This window comes from Eupeodes corollae, chromosome 1, assembly GCF_945859685.1.
Source record: "Eupeodes corollae chromosome 1, idEupCoro1.1, whole genome shotgun sequence".
In the NCBI taxonomy this organism is placed as follows: Eukaryota; Metazoa; Arthropoda; class Insecta; order Diptera; family Syrphidae; genus Eupeodes; species Eupeodes corollae.
Genome location: NC_079147.1, coordinates 155,601,879 through 155,618,166, shown reverse-complemented (window position 1 = coordinate 155,618,166; position 16,288 = coordinate 155,601,879). Strand labels below are relative to the sequence as shown.

Genomic DNA, 16,288 nt, shown 5'->3' with positions numbered 1-16,288 from the left:
TCAATTTTTACCAACTTTTATACATTTTTTTTTAGGTTTTTATTTTTTGTAAAAAAAATTGTCAATTAGATTTTTTTCAAAATTTTATCAGATGTCAAAAACATTATTCGTCATTGCACAAAATTGTTTTAGAGATGAAATCATATTTCAGTCGTAAAATTTTGGAGGTTACAATTTTTTTTTTTAGTTTTTTGGATTTATAAAAAAACCGTTACATTGATTTTTTTCAAAAAATATACCTGTTTGGTATCACGTTACAATATATTATATAAAATTTAATTCAAGTCTTTAGCGTTTTTGGTTCGTAAGATATTTAGGGTTAACCAAAATTTTCACCTTTTTTTAAACTGCTATGGTAAAAAAAACACCCACGCAATTGTGTTGAGAGCCCTTTCTGCATCTTTCTGCCTTATTATCTGTATAACAAAATTTATTTGAAGTCGATATCTCTTCCGGTTCTTGAGCTATGGACGACGAAAAAAACGTCGCGAACGTACGGACGTACGAACGTACGTACACACGCACGCACAGACATCTTTCTAAAAATCTTTTATTTCGACTCTAGGGACCTTGAAACGTCGAGAAATGTCAAAATTTTCAATTTGACAAATCGGACCCATTACAATAACTTCCTATGGGAAGTTAATAACAGAGTAAACGGAGTAAAATGCTGAACACAAACAATTTGATATTTGAAAGCCGGGAAATTCAAAAAAAAATATCGTCAAAAAAATAAAAATGGTGGAAGAGGCCAGTCGCTTTAGAGCAGAAGGAAAGATAATTTAGAAAAAACTATTTGCATATATCATTTTTATGAAACTAAATTTATTTCAGGAGTCAAATGGACCAACTCTATGACTGTTTTATTAATTAATTTGATTAAAGAAAATTTTGAACGCCTTCAAACAGACGACATTTAAAATCATGACAGTTTAGTGCTCAAGTTGTTTCATAGAGTCCTATTATGTAAGACAACAAAGTTGAGTTGTAATCCGGCAATCGGTAGGTATTACCGATCACAACTAGTTGACTGTCACAAGTCAACCAGTAGTCAACTAAAAAATGGTTGACTTTTTAAGTGTGTTCGGGGTATTATGTAAGCCAGTTGAGTTGTCTCTCAGTTGTGATTGCTGTCAAAATTCAGCAAATGATATTTACTAGTTGTGTAGTGCATTTGTGTGTACAAAAAAATAACGGTAGGCATCAACAGTTCATTGAAAACCATTTTTTTTAAGAAAATGGAGAAAAAAATGTAAGTTTTACAAATAATAATATAAACATCTGTAAGGAAATATTTTTTTTAGATTAGCATTGGACCACCATCAAGAACAGCGAAAGAATGGCAAAGAGTAAGTTTAACTAAATCCAAAAGCCATCATTTTTTTACAAAGTATATACATATATACAGGTATGGATCCATTACAAGGGAAATTTAAAAAGAAAGCTTGCCAACAACAAGCTAAATTTGAAAATCACAGGGGGTGGTACATCACAGCATATAAGTTTAACCAATCTGGAAGAGAGCGTGGTTGGGTTGATTGAACTGCAAAAATCAGTGAATCCAACAGGAACCGGATGTGTACTGAACACTTTAGGATCCTCATCCTCACCTTATCTGTGCAACAACGGTGACGATGATAACTTTTCACCACCAGAAGAGGAAAATGTCTCAGCATCATTTTGATGAAAAATTCATCTCATCATTTGTCATACGAGCCTTAATCCATTGTGGACAGATACGTTCTTCTACTACGTCTAGCACTTCTTTTAACACTACCGAAACTGTTGGCTGAGCAAGGCCTAAATTAAAATCATTACCACTGCACTTTTGGTAACTTCCTTCTGCCATGAAACGTAGGGCAGCGCAGAGTTTTGAGAATTGGTGGGATTGCGGAGGAACGCTGTGGTTGTATCAAATGATCTTTGATTTCGTCTTGCGTCTTTGTTGAGTCTAAAATAATTATAAATCTGAAACAAAACGAAGACATTAAAATCAACACTCATCAAAATTTTGAAATTCCTACGTATTTTACTTTACACAGCTGATTTTGACACAAAACAAGCACATAGAAGTAGGCAACGTATTTGGTCTACTCAACTGAAAAAAGTTGTCTCCCATAATAAGTTTTTTTTTTGCAGCTGTCTTCAAATTGAGTTGTCTTGATTAGTTGAGTTGTGATCCATAATAGGCCCTATAATTAAATCAGAGAGCTCTGAACATACTCTGCTCAGAACTCTACTCTACTCTGCTCGCTCAGACTCTGCTCAGAGCTCAGCTCTGAACTAAAAAAAAAACGCCAATTCACTCACTGGTGGAAATCTTGTTCGTTAAATGAAAAGTAATAAACAACGGTATTTGTTTATTTATCTCATGAATAACAATTATACTAGTCCCAAGTCAGGTATAATTTACTAAGGGAGTCTTTTATTCCCTTTTCTAGCTAGTAAATTTCTTATTGTCTTTTATTAAAAAACCGACATCAAAACATGTGTAAAAAGTGACAATTCGTGAAAATAAACAAAGCAAATAAGCTCAAACAGATCTATTAATAACCCTGACTGGCTGAACAGAATGGGGTAGCTGTAGCTGTTGCCTGTAGCACTGTCAAAGTTAAAAGATACGAAAATACTATACATCGACACAATGAGAAGCTGTAGCTGTAGCTGCAGCGCAAGTTGACTCAACTTTAACTTTTGGCAGCGCTACAAGCTACATTTGAGATGACAGATGGGAGAAACTCATTTCATTGTTTGACTTTTAACTTTTTTTTTGGGAACGTTCAATGCATTTGAGAATTTTTTCTGGTTTTGTAACTTTTTTATAGTATGCTACCATACAAATTCAGTTCAAATATAGATTTCATATGCGTTGAACATGCCCGAATGCTACACCATTGTAGGCGACCTTTGCTACATTAGTGAGCGTTTTTATTGACAGCTTATACTACAGCGATTTTTTTAGCTACAGCTGCATCTCATTCTGTTCAAGGGGTGAGGCTCCACAAGAGTAAAATCCAATCCAGGTGAAGAATCGGCTAAGGTGATTTTTGATTGTCACCTTTGTGATCAAAATAATTTTTGCGTCTGTGTAGTGTAAGGTGATCACCAAGTTTTGTTTATAGTTTGGTATCACTTTAAAAGAAATTCACTGACGTTTGTTACATTTTCAGTGGTTGTATTCAAAAACCCATCTGGAGCTATCCGGATAAGTTTTTGTTGTTGTAATACTATGTAAAAACACAGCTGTTGCAATAACAACTCAAAGGAATCTGAAATTTTTTAGATGCGGATAGCATATGTAAATCAATCGCGAACGTAGGCATTTATTACCGTTTGTGTCTGCCGGCAAATAGATTTGTGTTGTCTAGTTGATAAGGGTTTAAAAAAATACAAAAATGTAAGTGAAAATAATATTTTACACTTAACTCATAAATTAGTTATTTAAAAATGTGAAATTTGTATCAATAGGCTTCCAGTGTTGACCGAATTCAAGCTGACAAATCCAGAAGCGGTAGGATATGTAAAAATGTTTCCTTGTTTAATCGAAAGTTTTTTAAGAATCTATTTAATTCAGAATATTAATTATAAATAAAAAAAAAAACAAGTTATAATAAATGGGTATTTATATGTGAACAAATATAATATAGAACATATGCGTACTTACTTTGGACCTGGAAGACCAAGAATGTTTATTTTATTGCGGAGGTTAATCCTCAAGAGCCGGACATTTCTATTATGATTAATATTTTCATTTTCAACATTTTCAGAAGGTTAAATCAAAGGCACAAACACATTCATATTGTCTTGATATTTCAGCAACTAAAAATAAAAATCAATTTCCAATGAAAGTGACAACTAAAGAGCTGTCACCAGAGAAAATTACCAAATCGTGATTGTCACCGATGACTATCACCTTACACAGATCGAATTTGTTGATTGTGACTGCCATCTATCACAAATCACCTTACCCGATTCCACCCCAGCTTTTCTTCCGCAATCCATTGTTTTTTTTAATGGGCAACTTCAAATGTCATATTTGACATTAGAAACGGTTAATCTGTTGTTTATTTTTTTTATTTACCTTTAGTGTCAGTAGTTATTGGTTTTAGGTGAATCAATTTCTCGAAGTAAGAGAACTTCATCGACTAACTATGAGAGGACGGTGCAGGCTATAAGAATTTTCGTAGGATGTCGGCCGACAGCTTTGAAGCTGTTCTGTGCCTAGTAAAGATAATTTTGAGTTAATGATTTTAGGCACTCAACGACAATTTAAACGAAAAGAAATTTTAATTTCAAAAAGACTGTGGAAAATGGACGCTCACCAATACATACAACACAAACGTCAAATTTGATGACAGGATTTTGATCCGCTCAAAAAATCCAAACTGCGATTACCGGATCATGGACTAGATGCTGGATTGTTGGTCTCTATTGGATTAACTGATGCAAGCCGATAATCCAACTTTGGCAAATTTTTAAAAGATAGTAAGATGTTAAAATCGTTTGAAATTAGCTAAATCACCTTTTTAACCTAGTAAATTGCTAAAATGGATTAAACATTAAATGTACAAACAGATTTTGTATCCCCAGTTATAACCATCATTGATTTTAGTTTACTAATAGCTATAACCGCTCCCTTTTAGAATCAGTTATAGCTAAAATTGGTTTTGATCATTTAAAACGATTTTTTGACAATTTGGTTATAGTTTTCATTGAAAATGTCTGTCATTGGACATACATTTCCTCATTGAAATTTAGCACTTCCTAATAGTTGAACGTAAAACTGACAGGAAAGAAAACAAAGAAAATGGAACGCTTTCAGTAGAATGATTACTTTCGAAATGTCAAATCAACAATCAGCTGTTTTTGGAAAACGATTTCATAATTAAAAAATTAATGAATTAAAAGAAAAGTGTTGAGTTAGATAAATTGTTTTTTACTACTCAAGAATAATCCTACAATTCATTGACTTTATTTTAATACCAAAAATAACAAAGTTAACTTTCTTAATCGCTATTAAATCTTGAACAACCAATGATGGCGATAACTAGAACCTTAAGATCCCTAAATGGTCAGTTTATTTTTATCATTGAAACCAATCGTTGGAATTTTTTGACAGTTTGGTTAAAGCTTTTATTAAAAATGTATGTCTGTGGACCGATTATGTTGTGAAATCCGCAATCATGGACAAGCCAAATAGTGTTATTAATTTAATTATTTGTTACTTAAATTTTGTTAAATTCCATTAATTTTTTTGTGTGCTAACACAGTTTTAAGAAAAGTTCAAACAAAAATTGGTGTTTAAATGTTCTCTACATTAATTAGAAGAACCATCTTGTGTATTTTATTACCCATTCTAATTTCAATATCAAAACTTTATTTTGTTCAAATAAATATTTGTGATTTGTTTGTTTTTCCACATATTATTTATGTCACTTTAATCTTGTCTTTTTGACAGCGAATGTAGTAGATTAGATATGAAGGAATTCATAAAACTCGTGAGAAAGTAGTCAAAATTTAACTGGATCCGGAACTGTCATATTAATGACAAATATATAAAATCAAAACCATTTGTGTTTTGAGAACTTTAAATAATAATTTGTTTTGTTTTTAAATTCAATAAAATCAAAAATAAGATATAACATGAGTAACTTACATATCTGCATATCTGTGACCTTACCAAGCTGCTGATTGTGAAACGTCAAAATTAGTATCCACTAACTTTGTAGCCAGAATTTGTACACTACATCGAAGGCGAAATTTTAACTCTTTTTATATTTGCATTTAGTCTGCGTAGTCAGCAGGTTATTGAATGCCTCCAATGTAATATAAGTCCATTTAGTAAAAAACATGTTTATTTTGATTACAAATATAACAATTTAATTCGCAATTAAAATTTAACCCAACTATGTTTAATCGTATATTTAAGGATTTATTATTGGTAAGGCTCTTTGTGTATAAAACCTATAGTACTAAGATAAGAAGGCTCTATAGGTGGCAGCATCTAGTGCATAGGGCGACATTTATTGATAGTGTTTTTGGGCTCAGCTTTATCAACGCCACATTGCGGCTACTGCGAACAAAGCAAATTGCTCAATAAAAAATTCTTTAAATTGCGTATGTAAAGGTTTCGTTGAATCATACAGTTTTAAAAAGCAATTAGGTTGAGAAAAGGTCTTGGTTTTTTATTCGCTTCTGATTTGGAGATGCCTGCTTTCATTGAGGAACGATCTGATCACCCTATGTAATTTACTTTACTTTTAATTTTTGTACGTGCATTTGAGTGATTTTCAGTGAAAAACATATTGTCAAAAACGACTTAAAAATACATAACTGAAATTTTTAAAAACCAAATTAAAATACAAACAAGAGCACTAGAGGCCTCTTTCATGGCAATTACATTTTTTCGTTTTTGTTTGTTGATAAATTAATGGTTTTCGCGAACTCGACGATCCAATTCATGCCATTGGGTTAAATTCTGAAATTGTGGAAGTATTTGGATAACTTTTGGAGAGTTATACAGAAGCCATTCCCTTACAACATACGCTTTGTGCTTCGGGTCATTGTCCAGGTAAAATTTAAAATTCTTTAAAATGCCCATTTTCTCAGCACCTACCTTACATCTTCTTTTAGGATCCTCAAATAGTATTCCTTTTTCAATACACCGTCGATGAATACTAAATTTCCCATGTCTCTTGCTGAAATGCACCCCCAAACCATGATGTTTGCTTTGTGTTTCTGCTTTTAAGCTCTTCATTTGGCTTGCGCCACACCATAACTCTTCATCCGATCCAAAGAGGTTGTACTTACTTTCGTCAGCAAATATTACATCATCCCACTAAGTTGCATCCTTATTTTTGTGTTACCTCGCAAATTTGATCCGAATTTGCCTGTTGCGCATATTGATAAATGTTTTTTTTTGGACAACACGACCATTGTCTTTATGGTTCGGCGTACCGTTGATGCAAATATTTTCTTTCTGCATTTCATTAACACTTATTGCACAATTTTTTTGTACATTTAAACGAGGATTTTTCTTACTATAAGCCGTTCTTCTTTCATTGTTACTGCGGGTAGCCATAACGCAATTTTGCTCACGTATCTACATGTCAGATTTTACTTATTCGACGAGCGACTGGAATCGCTCTTGCTTAAGTGTGCTTAAGTTAACGAAACTGAGAAAAATTGAACGAAACAGAGCTAGACTCCATTATGTTCACTCGAATTGAGATTCTTTGTATTCGCACGTTTACTTATGCCCGCATATGCTAGCTTATGCCTATTATAGTTGGGCCTTTGCACTAAATCGTTTTAAAAATGTATGCAAACGTCTACTCAACATTTTAATTAAACGGTACTCTTGAATAGACAAACTGTTAATTGGAGCAAATGTCAAACTCAGCAAAGGAAACAAAAAAACGAATATGTGTCCTTTTTGCGTTGTTTATCGTTTATCTTAATGCAGTTAAGTGATTGCAAAAATTGTTTTAAGGAAATATTTAGGGAATGATATACTAATTTATAAAATAACCAAATAATAAAAATAAATTCAACTTTTACTACGAAAAAAACAACAAAATCATTTTTAAGAATAAAAACCGAATCTTAATGACACTCAATATACATTCACTTTTAGGCTTGATTACTTTTCCTCAAGCTAAAATTCTTAAATAAACATTTCCAAACCCAAATCTCCAAAAGACAAAATCCAAATTTAGGCAAAATTGAAATAAAGCAAATGTCCTATTATTTTGTTTCTTTCATATTATGGTTTTACCATTTACCTGCAACCAAATAAGTTCTTGAAAAGAAAATTTAATTAAAAATTATTTTAATTTTTTCGTTTGACTACGTCGCCATGTGTAAATCTTGCTCTTCATAAACAAGAATTATTTGACACTAATGGTTATTGGGAACTCCATATGGGCATACACCCTTAGTTGAAGTTTACCACGAAGTGACTTATCTATTTTCTACTAGTCTCTGTTTGACATATTAGCCGGTTCAAAATATTTAGGGCGCTTAGTGTTAGTGGCGAATTTTGGCAGAAATTAAAAACAATACAAACGTTTTAAAAGGTTTGTCAACAAAATCTGTGAAAATTAATTATTTTTTTTATTTTAATCACACATCGCACACTATGGATGGACTTCCAATAGTTAACAATAATAATCTTCTTGAAGAATTCTCTTCCGAAGAAGCCACTTTTAAAAAACCAAACAATTTAAAACGAAATCTTGATATTGATCAGCTTTCTTCGCCTCCTAAAAAGCCTAAATACGACAAATGTGAAAATCTTTTAAAGCCTCATACAAGTCCAAAAAAACGAATAAATATTGGTCTTCCTGTTCAAGAATCTAAAAACAAATTTATATATGGGAACTATACTCGCTATTATGGTTATCGCAATCCTAAAGATTTCCACGATGTCCGGTTAGATATATTCCAAGCAAATAAAGATATTTTTACCGGCAAAGAAGTGCTTGACATCGGTTGCAACAGTGGTCTAGTCACGATGGAAATAGCTAAGAAGCTACAGATCAAACACATAACTGGAATCGATATCGACAAGGGACTTGTTAACAAAACAACAAAGGCGATTTCTAAGTTAAGAAAATCTTCACCAAGTGCTGAAAGGAAAGATTTTCCTTTCAATGTGAGTTTTGTGCATGGGAATTATGTACTCCGGGACGATGTTCTTTTGGAAATCGAAGAGCCAAATTTTGATGTGATACTGTGTCTTTCGGTAACCAAATGGATACATTTGAATTTCGGGGATAGTTCCCTAAAGCAAGCGTTTAAAAGAATGTATGCTCAACTGCGACTTGGCGGTTGCTTAATTCTAGAACCACAACCATGGGATGGATATAAGCGAAGAAAGAAACTTACGGTAAGTTGTTTGTTTGTCATCTGAATTGTTCTAATTTGTGGTGTTTTATTACAGCCCGAAATATTTAAGAACTATCAAGAGATTCAATTCAAACCGAAGAGTTTCACCGACTATCTGTTGAGCAGTGAAGTTGGATTTAAGTCTGTTACACTACTTGCTGTACCTGATCATCAAGCTGAGGGATTCCGAAGGCCAATACAATTGTTTTTAAAATAAATTTGTTTTTTATCTAGAAATTAATGAAGTTTCAATTTAGGTATTCGTTTGTTTACTAAATACTTTTGCAAAATAGCAGAACGAGTGGTTTCTCAAGCGCCTCAGGCCTAATCCTTTCTAGAGTTGCTTCATTCGATGGAGATGGAGGAAGAAGTTTGTTTTGATTTTTCCAAAGATTTCTTACTTGAAGCTGCAGGGCCAGTTCATATGTCTGAGCCATATAACAGACAATAAGTTGTGTCCCACAATAAGCACCGTAGTCAGTAAGGTATGTCAAAATAATTCTCATGCCAAAAAATTGGCTAGTTTATATTTCAAAGATTTCGGAGATGTTTGCATTCTTAGAAAATTATAAATTATAGAACTTGTGTGTTTCTATTACCCAAGAATTTTCTTCCGCACAATACAAAAACAAAGAAAAGAAGTGCAAACCTAATTTGGTTGCTAGGTGAGAAGGAACAGTGAATTGTGTTTATGTTTTCAATTTTTAGGAATTTAATTTCAAAAAAGATCTTCAAAAATTAAAGCATTGATACATTAGGGCCAGTTGTACAATTTGAGAGCTGAACCAAGGATCACCTGATCCCGAGTTCATCACTGAACCAGGTGCAACTTCGATTGTGTTGCATAGTTAACTAAATTTAATTTAATTGTTATTTAAACAATGTCACAGCTGTCAGTCTTAAACTTTCTTAGCCGTTGTGCTTAAATCTAAAAACGCATACTTTTAGTTCTACAAATTCAATTTCATTTATACGAATATAATGACTAAAGTCGAACATTAGTAAAAAATAAAAAAAAAAATTCGATTTAAAAATTCCCTAGGTATTTATTTATAACTAAAACATATTTTGTTCATTAATAGAATTTGATTTGTTACTTTCGTTAGCATTTTCATTTAAAACTATATCATTTTAATCTGTTATGAGTACAAAGGTAATATATTCTTCCTAAACACATTTTACATAGTCGAACTTATAACTAACGACGTTTAAAAATGTTTGTCTGACAGCTCCACAGCTGTAAAAAAAGTCAACAAACAAAATACATTTGATTTTGGAGGGATTCCCATTGGTTATTGTAGAAATGTCATTCAAAGCAACCTCGAAGCAGGCCCTTCGTAAAGCAAACGAAGCCGAAGCTGAAAGTTCCAAAATTTTTGGAATAAACATGAACAAAATTATACTTAAATACTTTTTTTACTTACTTTATTTACTTTCATTTCAAAGAAACAATTCACATTTCCTAAATTACTTCCCTTGTTTGTATATAACTTGCAATAATTTAACTTCTCGCAATTTTGTATTACGAGTTCTTCTTTAAGGTATTTGATTTGATGTTTGGTCTCTTTCTTAAACTTGCTCCTTCTCCAATCCTTAGTTTTGGTTTGGCTTATAGAGCAACTTGTCTCTCGTTCTACTTCACCTCCTGCCCGATTTTTCAAATTTTCTTTTAGCAATCGTCTGTTCTTCATAATGTTTCCGTTTTTAATAAAATATGAAAATCAATTTAAAGCCAATTTATATTGAAAGAGTTTTGAACATATTTAACCGAGGATGTTGAATATTGAAGTGGAATTTAATTTTCAGTCGTTTATGTTCCTTTATCTGAAATTCCAATTTTGATATTTTTTCTTGCCAATTCCTTGTTTAAGTCGCCGATGTGACCTATTGGCCTGTGAGTCCGAGTGTGCGAGAAAATGCTAATAACTTTTTTCTCCGTTATTGTTTTTTTGTTGAATTTGAATATGTGTATTGCAATAAAAGAGCTTCTGTTGATTTAATATCATTGTTTCATTGTCAAGAAGCATATATTTAAAAAAAAATTACGAAATATTCAGTTCACATTTCGAAAAATCTTCAGTTGAAAACCCCGGTCCATGAGACCGGCGTAACCGTTGATCAAAGGCAAATTTGTATCACCAATGGCGGATTAACATCATCATGATAGAGATGGAAGTACAATTATTCGTGGTCCCAATAATTTAATTTTTTGTGAAAACATTTCTTTGCTATATAAACATACAAAGAGGGACAGTAAACATGCTTTCATGGTCAGTTTTCTCGCATTATATCCTATTTGTATGTGTTTCTATTATTTTAAGCAATAACTCTTCCTCCTGCTTCGAAAAATGCAATTTTTCCTTTAGTTTATTTGTTCAATTTTGTTTTGTCTATACTTTTTTCCCGACATATTTTAAATTATGATTAGCGTTATTAATAGATGTTCTTTCAGTATTTTTTTCACCGACCCATTTGGAAACGGTCTAAATAAACACGATCCAAACTTGGTGGGCATATACGACAGACCCGCACCCACTTGGACCGATTGTTTTCTTTTTACAACAAACAAAAAATGTGAATCTAGATAATAACCAACTGGACGAATTTGGATTGGGTCTGAATGATTTGGACCCAGTCGGTTCTGTCGTATATTTACAGCTTTTATCTGTGTTTACCCTTTTGTAGGTTAGGTGGAAAAAATTATAATGAATTTTCAAACACCTTCTGTTGTATCTTTGCTTCAAACAGCTTGTGAACTGAAAATTACCAAAATCATCTAAGGTCATGGTAGGTAGGTAGAAATGGCGATCTCAAGGCAATCTAGCCTGAGATGCAATTAGCGCTGTAGTGCGCCGTTATGATACCAGTAACTCATTTCAGCTCGTTTGTCTCAGGTAGCTCATCAAGTTCGTGAAAGAATGTATTTCATTCTAGAGTTTGCCAAAGCAGATCATTTGCAGAGGAAATGGATTATCGTTTCACTTTCTCTTTGGTCACTACAACTACGGCAAAAGGTTTTGTAAAAGATACCTAACTTTTTTGCATAAACTCCTATAGGCCAGTTCCGGTACAAACCGCAACAATCCTGGCTATGTCTTGCCTGGACCTGGATAGAAGATCGTTTGTACGGGTTTTATTATAAGTGGGCCATATTTTCCTAGATATAATGTAGTTGGGTAAATTGCTCCACTTTCGGTTTGATTTAGTTTGGTAGATAGAAATGATTTTACCCTTCATAGCACCAAGAGGAATGTTAACCATTTCCGCAAGTGAGCTATGAAGAGCCAATCCTTGCCTGTCTAGCTCGTCAGCCCGTTTATTTCCCACGATACCACTATGGCCCGGAACCCAGATCAGGGTGACACCAAGGTTAATATTCAGGCTCGCAAGCTCATCGCGACATTGCTGGACCAATTTAGATGAGGATGTGGCCGAGTTAATGGCTTTGACAGCTGCCTGACTGTCTGTATAGATAGCCGCATTTCGGTTTTGGTTTGGGCTTTGTTTAAGTATCTTACATGCCTCCATTATTGCCAGCAGTTCAGCCTGAAAAACACTAGCAAAGTCAGGAAGCCTAAAGGATTTTGCTACACTTAGGGACTCAGAAAAGATCCCAGAACCAACTCCGTACTCCATCTTTGAGCCGTCAGTAAAGATGGTTGTGTCGAAACCTATCGACACGATGTCATCCTCTCAATCTTCTCTGGATGGGAAAATAACCTTAAAACCCTTACTAAGGCTCAAAGTAGGAGTGCAGTAGTCACTGTCTACCGAGATAATATCCGAGGGAATCAATTTCGTTCTGTTGCTGTGACCATAAGGTTTTGACAACCAGCTGTTTGATTCCTTCAGCCTAATAGCGCTGCAGGAAACTATGTATTTAATAAAAAGGTAAATTGGTAGAAGATCCAAAATAACGTTTAAGGCGTCCGTTGGGCAAGTACGTATGGCCCCTGTGGTACCCACGCAAGCTGTTCTCTGATCATTCTTTAACTTATCAATATTATAGGCTTTGCTAAGAGCTGGCCACCACACAATCGAACCATTATTAAGATTGGACGTACTACAGCTGTATCCGTCCATAAAATCATCTTCGACTGAAGTCCCCACTTTTTGCCGAAAGTTTTGCTGCAAGAGTAGAAGGCAACACAGGCTTCAATATTTAGTTTCCAGTTTAGTTTCGGGTCGAGTATAACTCACAAATATTTTGCACTGGAAGACAATGATAGGATTTGACCGTTAAGTCGAGGTAGCGTGGAGGGCGAGGGCGGTACTTTAGTTTTGGTGGTAAAGAGCAACAGTTCAGTTTTATTTTGGTTAACTCCTAGTCCACAACTCGTGACCCAGCTGCTAACTTTCTTCAAAGCTGGCTCCGTGATTTCACTAATCACAGAGGTGTTCTTTTCTGACACCAATAGCACCAAATCATCCGCATAGGCTACCGCCTTCACTCTACATCTCTCTAATATAACGAGAATTGTATCCATGACCAGAAGCCATATAAGAGGCGAAAGGACACCACCCTGGGGTGTTCCCCTTCTCACGTATTTTGTTGCGATTGTATTGCCTAGAGTGGCTCGAATCTTCCTACCACTGAGCATGGAAATAATCCATTTTCGAATGAAGTCTTCTACACCGAACTTAACTAGCGATTCCTCTATGGATTCGGTAAGAACGTTGTTAGAAGCACCTTCTTTGTCTAGGAAGGTGGCAAGAGTAAATTCTTTATAATGGATTGTTTGTTCTACAGTACGCACTACCTCATGGAGGGCAGTCTCCGTAGATTTGCCCTTGAGATAAGCATGCTGCGAACTTTCGAGGGTTCGTCCAACAAGGATTTCTCTAATATGGTAATCAAGGTAATCAAGAATGCACTCCAAGGTTTTAAGCACAAAAGATGTTTAGCTTATTGGTCTGAAAAACAACTTTGACCTGTCTCCATGACATGGGCACATGTTTGAGAAGGACACATCCTTTGAAAATTTGTTCCAACCATGGAGCTGCCACATCATGCAACTTTTGAAGCATAACTGGCAGTATGCCATCATGCCTGGGGATTTATATGGAGAAAAAGTATTGATGGCCCACAAAATATTTTCTCTGTTTATAACGGAATTAACTTGCTCCACATGAGCTACGTTTAGCTCTGTGGTTTCAAGCGATTCGGGGTTATCACTTTGGCAACCCAGAAAGTGCGTCTTCATCAGTAGCTCAAGAGATTCGGCTGGAGAGGCTGTCCAGGTTCCATCAGGCTTTTTTAGAAATGAAGAATTACAATGTTTCTTCGATAAAGCTTTGCTGAGCCTTGTGGAGTCCTTTATATCTTCGATTGATTGACAGCTAAGGTCATTGTTCGATTTGTATTTTGTTAATCAATAGTTATCTTTTTCACCGCGGTTTCTGTTTGTATTATTTCGAACTAAATTGGACTCAGTATTTTTCAAACACGTAATTTAATTTGAAAAGAAGGAAGTAGAAAGAGAATATTAGTTTTTGTTTCTTTTCAACATCTGACGTTGACATTTTTGCTTGATTTTGTTTCAAAAATGTTCATGAAGCAGCACTGCTCAACACTACTCTACACTATTAACTAGTTGAACAACCTGATATCAGATTCATTGAAGTGTTGACAAATCGCCTAGCATATGATTTGTTTTACACTAAAAAGGTTTGGATGTGTAAACGAACGCGACGCTCTTTTTTATGAACTAGCCTAAAACAATTTCTCTAAAATATAAAACACCCTATGTTCGATGACGGCTCTTTTGCCAAATGTCATTTTAAAGGTGTCTTTTCTTGACCGGTTCTTATTATTTTCTCGGTTTACTAAACAAAATGGGTAAAGTAAATTTAGTATTTTAAAAACTTTTATTTTTTCTTTTAATGTAAATTAAGTTTGTATAATTTTCATTTCAAATGACTGGGTCGGGACATTTTAAATAGTAGAATGTTGGAAACAATAAGGCCGGTCGATATCAGAAGAATTTGTTTGCTTGAGTGAACTGCAGAAAACATTTTCATTCTTCATCTGCTTAGTTTATGTTGATTCTTTCTCAGATATATAGCAATAGTAAAAGTGGGTTTTAACAAAATTGCTGTATAAAAAAATGCTCAGTTTTGCGGTGGAGAACTTCACTTTTAAACTATCTAGTCAAACTTAACTTAATATGTATCTAAGGTTCAATTCGCTACATATCTAGGATAGTATATTAAGTTAAGACCTTCTGGCTTTAGATCTGAAAAGAGGCTGTATCCATTTGTATCAAAGTAGCAGGACTTTTTAAGGATAACTTTGGAAACTGTCCAAAAATGTCACCAAAAGCAAAATCTTAAAAGTTTCGGCAAAGCCGTCTTCTAAAGTAAAGTTCCTATAAAGCTATGAGTGAAAGTTATGGATATTCCAAATATTTCAATTATTTACTACTGCAACGAACTTATTAAGGGGTGGATGATTAAACTAACATAATATTCTAATTTTTATTTAAATTTCAGCTCCACAAAATTCATTCGTCTCATTTGTTATATCGTCTATACTTGTTGTCGTTCTTCTCGCCACATTGCGCTTTTACAATCCATGGTTCAATGAATCACCACAAAATACTGTCGTAGGTGGTTTTCTCGGATCATGGTTATTTATTTTCACACTTACATCAGTGTCAAATATTGAAATGATAACATTTGGTAACAATTTCCAAGCTAAATTCATTCCAGAGATATTATTTTGTTTGACAACATCTGTAATAGCTTGTGGTGTGGTGCATCGAGTTTGTGCAACAACTTGGTAAGTTTTTTCCTGTTTTATTTCTTTTTGTAATTTTTACTATTTAATTGTTGTTTTATATTTTCAGTATTCTCTTTTCGATTGTTAGTCTTTTCTTTTTGAATAAAATTTCACAGAAATATCATAATGCAGGATCAACTGTCGTCGAACAAGTTTCCTTCCGTAAAGCTGGTGGACGGAAAAATAAATAAACTCAAAAGTGACTATTTGATTAAGATTAGTTATTTGTAATGCATTTTATGAAAGTATTTTACACAAAAAAAATAACGTAAAGGTTTACTTAAATACTTTTCTTTTGTTTCATTCGACCACTACAAGTATTTTTTTATAATAACTCCAGTAATTCTATAAACACAAGTAAATAAAAATATTAAAAATTTAGCTTAATAAATAGAAATGTTTTGTTTGTGTCGATAGTCAGGAGGGTTTTAAAATTTTTAAATTATAATGTCTAGGACACTGTTTTAACGTTATAACTTTGATCAATTGCATAAGATAGTCAGAAGTCGTGGATTGAATTTGGATTTTGTTTTATCGAGATATGGTTGTGTCGCCAATATACAAAGGAAGGACTTCAAATTACTTGCATAATGTTAACTTTGAAGGTAAATTTATTGA

General features: G+C 33.7%; 2 protein-coding genes across 2 annotated transcripts; both read left to right on the top strand.

Annotated features, from left to right (window-relative positions):
* Nucleotides 1-8,036: 8,036 nt before the first annotated feature.
* Nucleotides 8,037-9,119, top strand: LOC129940196 (probable RNA methyltransferase CG1239). Its single transcript, XM_056048457.1, has 2 exons — nt 8,037-8,890; nt 8,945-9,119. Exons 1-2 carry the CDS (start codon nt 8,141-8,143, stop codon nt 9,104-9,106), a joined length of 912 nt encoding a protein of 303 aa, XP_055904432.1. The 5' UTR covers nt 8,037-8,140; the 3' UTR covers nt 9,107-9,119.
* Nucleotides 9,120-14,640: 5,521 nt separating this feature from the next.
* LOC129939733 (protein KRTCAP2 homolog) lies at nt 14,641-15,957 on the top strand. Its single transcript, XM_056047849.1, has 3 exons — nt 14,641-14,728; nt 15,382-15,670; nt 15,738-15,957. The coding sequence occupies exons 1-3, from the start codon at nt 14,725-14,727 to the stop codon at nt 15,859-15,861; spliced, it is 417 nt and encodes a 138-aa protein (XP_055903824.1). The 5' UTR covers nt 14,641-14,724; the 3' UTR covers nt 15,862-15,957.
* The last annotated feature ends 331 nt before the right edge of the window (nt 15,958-16,288 follow it).

Excerpts from the sequence above, each read along its gene's own strand:
- LOC129940196 (XM_056048457.1), top strand. The coding sequence starts at position 8,141 with ATGGATGGACTTCCAATAGTTAACAATAATAATCTTCTTGAAGAATTC. Across the intron at positions 8,891-8,944 it reads AGCGAAGAAAGAAACTTACG|CCCGAAATATTTAAGAACTA; the intron begins GTAAGTTGTTTG and ends GTTTTATTACAG.
- LOC129939733 (XM_056047849.1), top strand. Across the intron at positions 15,671-15,737 it reads CGAGTTTGTGCAACAACTTG|TATTCTCTTTTCGATTGTTA; the intron begins GTAAGTTTTTTC and ends TTATATTTTCAG.